The sequence below is a fragment of the Macrobrachium rosenbergii genome, chromosome 50, assembly GCF_040412425.1.
Source record: "Macrobrachium rosenbergii isolate ZJJX-2024 chromosome 50, ASM4041242v1, whole genome shotgun sequence".
In the NCBI taxonomy this organism is placed as follows: domain Eukaryota; kingdom Metazoa; phylum Arthropoda; class Malacostraca; order Decapoda; family Palaemonidae; genus Macrobrachium; species Macrobrachium rosenbergii.
In genome coordinates this window covers 19,525,001-19,531,367 of record NC_089790.1, presented here as the reverse complement: position 1 = coordinate 19,531,367, position 6,367 = coordinate 19,525,001, and the positions used below count along the sequence as shown (strand labels likewise).

The 6,367-nt window shown below is 40.8% G+C and overlaps 1 protein-coding gene across 1 annotated transcript in view; it reads right to left on the bottom strand.

The window, feature by feature from the left end:
• Positions 1-4,600: 4,600 nt before the first annotated feature.
• LOC136832719 (nascent polypeptide-associated complex subunit alpha, muscle-specific form-like) overlaps positions 4,601-6,367 on the bottom strand; it is a 3,205-nt gene continuing 1,438 nt past the window's right edge. Inside the window, exon 1 of the mRNA XM_067094224.1 lies at positions 4,601-6,367. This exon is cut by the window's right edge and continues 1,438 nt beyond it. Coding sequence (XP_066950325.1) covers positions 4,752-6,367 — 1,616 coding nt within the window. The 3' untranslated portion in view covers positions 4,601-4,751.

Sequence of the window (6,367 nt, the reverse complement as noted above, 5' to 3'; positions counted from 1 at the left end):
TACATCTAATGCTTCTATTAAATGATTTCTCTATCTAATCACTCTATTAAATGACTTCTCTAATGATTCTATCAAACGACTTATATATCTAATCATTCTATTAAATTATTTCTATCACTTGTACAAAAAGAAAAAACAAATTCGAGTCTTTTCATCTCAAAATTCAACTCCTAATTCTCTTTTTACGAGAAGTAGACAGAGACTGCTTTTTGCCAGCAAGTCTGTTCATTTTTATAGCCTAAAAATAAAACGAGATGAAAAAAATTAAATAAAATAAATATAAAAGAGAAACATCTTACACTTGGATGATCTTGCAATTGCAGTAACAAAGGATGTTAACGACACCAGATTAGATTTTCTGTTTTGATTAATTTTCTCTATTGTCTTCTTCTTCTTCTTCTTCTACCTTTGTGTCTGTATTGCCTACAGTATATGTTCTACTGGAGGCAAAAGTTAGGAATTGCAAGTGAAAGTTGGAGTGTTTAACCCGTAGAGTTTTATCAAACTTCATTGGCACGAGAGAGACTTTTTAATTAATCTACTTGAAGTTTGTTTAGAAAAGGTAAAATCCTCATCTCTGACAATCCGAATCTGTTTCTGGGAATATGTTAATTATTAGCAATAAATGAATACCGATAATTTCGCCATAAGAAAAAACACTGGAACATAACAGCTTCCATTAAAAAGATTAAATATAAATAAAAGATGATTTCCAATCTAATAATGGAGACGATGACAATTGCTTAAGAAGGCATACAACATTTAGGCTACTGAAAAGACATGTCAAAAGGGGCACCTTCGCGAGAGAGAGAGAGAGAGAGAGAGAGAGAGAGAGAGAGAGAGAGAGAGAGAGAGAGAGAGAGAGAGAAATGGTACATAGTTAAAATTTATTAACATAAGAAAAGGGAAAATATGCGTATGCACCTAATAACTCAACAAATAATTCTCTCTCTCTCTCTCTTTCTCTCTCTCTCTCTCATTATTTGTTGAACCGTTAGGTGCATACGTATATTTTCTCTTTTGATTTTTCAAAATGGCACATAGCATATTTCTAGAGTGATGGGCTCAGTGTTTTTTTTTTAAGTGGCACATAGCATGTTTCTAAATTGATGGGGTCAGAGAGAGAGAGAGAGAGAGAGAGAGAGAGAGAGAGATTTTTTTATCTACAACGAGCCTACAGCCTCTTATTATTAGCACCCCAATAAAGAGGACGTGAGAGTATTAACACGTCACTAAAGAGGACCAGAGAGAGAGAGAGAGAGAGAGAGAGAGAGAGAGAGAGAGAGAGAGAGAGAGAGAGAGAGAGAGAACGCGGGCCTAACAAGAAAGACCAGCGAGCTAGTAATGACTTCTAAACGAACGGGAGGTAAAAAGAAAAAGAAGAATGGAATGTCCAACCACAGAAAAGGGAGAGAAAGCCATCATAAGCCCTATTTAGAGCCGGGGCTGCTCTCTCCGTAAGAACAGATTTTATCTCTTCACACTTTCGGGACGACGAGGGAAGGGGCGGTGGCGGGGGGGGGGGCACCGGAGAACGCACACATAAACAAACTATATATAGAAGAAGTGAGTGTAAACTTAGAGAGAGAGAGAGAGAGAGAGAGAGAGAGAGAGAGAGAGAGGCCTCGTCGATTCTTTTCCCTACTCCCCCCATTACCCAACTCCACATTCCCCCCTTCCTCCCATCTCTTCTCCCTCTTCTTCTTCTTGGAAATCTCCGTGAAAGAGGGAAAACGAATGATGCCTCATAAGAAGAGAACAATGCGCATATTGGCATTTTATTTAATAATTCATAAGAGTAAACTTATGGTGGAAAAAGTAATTTTGTTTAAGAAATACATAACATTTTATTTAATAAATTCGTAAGTGTAAACTTTTGTGGAAAAACGTCATTTTATTTAATAAAAGCATAAGTGTAAACTTGTGTGGGAAAAAGTAATTTCGTGTAGTAATATGTACGGAAAAGTAATTTTATTTAATAAAAATAAGGTGTTGACTTAAGTGGAAAAAAGTAATTTTATTTAACAAATACATAAGTGTAAACTTATGTGGAAGAAACTTTTTAATAAATACATAAGTGTAAGCTCATATAAAGTACATACAATGCATATAATCCAGAAAACGTAAAATATTCCATAAACCTTCTTAAAAAAAGTGTAAAAGGTTTTATATCGAATTTGGAATAACATACCTAGGCTGACGATTCAGTCTCGATTACTTCTCTACAAAAAACTGAAATCTGGAAGTTATGACTGAAAAAAAATTAATGCAAACCTTAATACACTTAAAAATAGAACAATTACTAAGTGAATGTGTTCGTAATACTGAAACAAACAACTAAGAAGCTGTATATAGACAAATGCATATACACGTGAGTACGAGTTCATCGTTTCCCGTTTTCCTTCATTCCCATTTTCTATGAAAAACTGTCATCTTACAACACTGAATTTTGATAACATATATCTCACGTACTGCCTAATGAAATAAAACACGCGACAGATATAACAATTTAGTGTTAGAGGATAGAGATAATTTACGAAAGACGGGGAAAGAATATGAAGAGAAGAAAAGTTTTAAACTGCGTTAACGGAAGGAGGAGAAAAAAGATAAAAGGTAGTCACGCGAGGTAAAGTGGACGACTTGGCACCATTTAACAAAGGTAAACAAAAAGTAAAGGGGAAATATATATATGCACCTAATAAAGTTAATATTTAACATAAGAAAAGGGAAAATATACGTATGTACCTAATAACTCGTACGAGAGAGAGAGAGAGAGAGAGAGAGAGAGAGAGAGAGAGAGAGAGAGAGAGAGAGAGAGAGAGAGAGAGAGAGAGAGAGAGAGAGAGAGAGTTTACAGCCTAGTGAAGAAGAGGTGTGTATAAGGCGATAAAATTTGGGGTGTGACCCACAAAATATAAAGGAGAATGTCCTTTATATTGTCCTTGATGTATTATAAGAAGGTGACCTTGCATAAAAAATACAAAAAAAGACCATTTTACAAATAGGAACTTTCAGTTTTCTAGGATATAATACGTTTATTATCAAATCAGAAGACTCGATGAAAAACATTCAAATTCTTGAACAAGAAAACGTCGCAAGTGAAAACTTTTAAATAAATCTACGGATATTACTCTCCACATTTCAGTATGAAACGCACTGAGTATGCTTTTTTCTTTATATATATATATATATATATATATATATATATATATATATATATATATATATATATATATATATATATATATACATACAGTATATATTATTATTATTATTATTATTATTATTATTATTATTATTATTATTCAGATGTGAACCATATTCATCTGGAATAACCCAACGGGGGCCACTGACTTGAAATTCAAGCTTCCAAAGAATATGGTATTCAATTGCAAGAAGTAACAGAAGGTAATGGGAAATAATGAAAGAAGAGATCAGTTATCAGAAAAGAAAAAGTTAACAAATTACTAAATAAACAGATAAAAATGGAAGTAAATTATCAAAATACAAACAGGACTGCTTCAGGATATTAATGGACTGCATCTTCGCTTGACCTTTCGTGGCTCCAATTGCACAACATCCTCAGGGAGACCGTTCCACAGTCCAGCGGTGTGAGGAATAAAGGACCTTAGAAATAAAATTCCTTTGCCGAGTTAAATTTTGAATGACTGCGAACCAGTGATGAATGACTGAATTATACACAGTTTTATGAGTTTATTCAGCTTACATTTTTTATAATTCTGATGTGAGCCACCTCGATCATTTGTATTTTATCAAGTGCTTGATAAATTGCATGGCCGAGCTTAGACACATCATTCAAGATGTGAGAGAGAGAGAGAGAGAGAGAGAGAGAGAGAGAGAGAGAGAGAGAGAGAGAGATTATATCTTATGGTTTCATGCCAAAGGGGTGCGGATTACCTCCTCGAGGCCCTCCGTTTTTAACAACACCAAACAGAGGAGTGGGTAGTGTTTCGTAAATTATCCCTGACCTTCACGCGTAATTTAATCCTTACATATAAGTACAAAACATAAAACATGCCCAAAGATGACAGGTTGAATGCATGAACAAAAAAAACAATAAGAAGCTTCACTTTTGTTAGATCCATAAATATTGCCACAATCAGAATGGATTATAAAAAAAACTTGCAATGAACTAAACAGGAATATCAGCACACAATAACATAAATGGAATAACCGTACAGATTATTAGGCAATAATTGTCTCTCTACTTCCTTATTCTACATACACGCCTCAATTCAATAACAATGTGACAAAAATACGAAAGGAAATAAAATAAAAAAGCGAAAATAACAGACATTTAAGACGCAAGTACAGAAACGAATAAAAGACGTTACGGGCTGCTCTATGAGTAAGAGCCCGTGCTGACATAATGCCAGCTTAATCAAAAACAACCAATAAACGACAGGACAAGGGGAACAGGATTAAACTAACCAACACATTAATTAACCTACTACAATACATACCGAGAACTGTCTGGCGTATGTTGATTGTAGGTCCCTTTCCTTGCAATAATTTTGTTCCAATATATGTACAACTCAAACGGTTCATGATTCCACTGTTTATCTGAGTACATAGGGGACGAGGGGGAACTAGATTTTTTTCCGGCTTAGCTTCCCCTCGAAGAAAATAGATAGTTTCAAGCTAAAGCTATTATAAACACGTTCTCTGATGTGCTGGCTTGTTTCGAACCATAGAAAACGCTCTTCATGCAAGATACGTTAGAGGAGAGACTACTGGATCGGCCTCAGAAGATTTTTCATGCACTTGTACAACGAATATTTGTACGTTACCTTTGGCTTACTGACTTCCGCCTGTCCCTGTTTGGCGGCGTGAACACTCTCTGACGAAGGGTAATACGTGGAAGACACCAAGGACGGCGACGCCAAGTCATGGGCGGCACCACCGTTCGTCAAGGGCCTGTTGCTATCATCGTAGGGCGACAGGGAAGGGCTTGGGCTACTGTTCACGTAAGTGGGCTCCCCGTTCGAGGCGTTTCGGATCTGTTCGTGAATGACTTCGAAGTTCGACACTCGCGGCTGCTGCTTTTGGTTCGCGTATCGCTGCTGGGCGTGATACGAGCCAGACATCGGGTGGTGGTGTTGGTGACCTAGGTGTTGAAGGAACACCTGGTTAGATGCGACAGGTGCTTGCGAGGGCACGTAACTCACCGCCGAGTGCAGTGGGGAAGCCACTCCTTCCCCTCCGGGTAAGTGATGGGTTGCAGGAGTGCCAACGCCAACGCCCAGGAAGCCTACTTCTACCGTCTTAGACTTTCTCATGGGAGGGCGTCTAGGACGAGGAGGCCTCCCGCTGCAGGGGTCGGGGGACGGCGAGTGACGATGACTCTGTGGGGAGGCGGATCCTCCCCTCCAGGGCGAGGCTGATCGACGGCCATTCCGAGGAGAAGGCGGAGGGGAAGGGCGGACTTGGATGCGATCACAGCTGTGGCTCCTTCCTTCACACATCACGCCAGCAGGTGGAGATGACGGAGGCGCACCTGGGGGACCACCGTAGACGTATGTAGGGTACAAGGGCGTACCATCACCTTGATAGAGCTGGGGCGAAGACCCCCAAACCGGGACCCAACACCCGCCGTAATGGGAGCCATCTCCTGAGGGATAATACGGAACGTACTGCGGATTCACTATGCCCACACCCACGCCCCCGCCCGGAGGCCCTCCCCAGGCCCCAGTAGGGGTTGGAGAACGTGACGTCGCCCTTCGCTGGGCGGAGGGGGAGGGGGGTTTGCCAGGTGTCATAGGAGACTGTGTTATCCTTCTCGATGAAGCAGCTGAAGAATGAGGTCCTTGGTGTTGGTTGGGTAACGGCGAAGCTGAAAAGGCCACGGGAGTGAAGGTGGGCGGAACACTAGCCATAGGCGGCGTGGCTTTCGACACTGACGGTGCTAGGGGCGGCTGCCTCACCACCAAATTATCGTATATACTATCGGGATCACTACCGGACATCATGGAATATCCCGTACTTGGGGCGGGACTGGCCGCAGGGCTTCGTCCTTTCGTGGGCGTGGATATGCAGTGGTTCACGGGTACGCCCACGACGTTCCACGCTCGCCGCATCTCGGGACTCGAAGGCGGAGATCCTGCCCAGCCCTTAGCGCGATGATCTGAGATCTGGCCCATTGGAGAATGTACTGGGGAGGGACTGTATGTAGTAACAGAAGTCGGCACAATGGGCGTGCTTCTAATAGGTGAGGTATGACGAGAAGAGGAAGCCGAGGAGAGCACCTGATGTGAGGCGGAACAATATGACACGACTCCTCCTCCCCCTCCTCCTCCTCCTCCAAACCCATCCCCTCCTCCCCCTTCGACGCCAACCCCATTCCAAC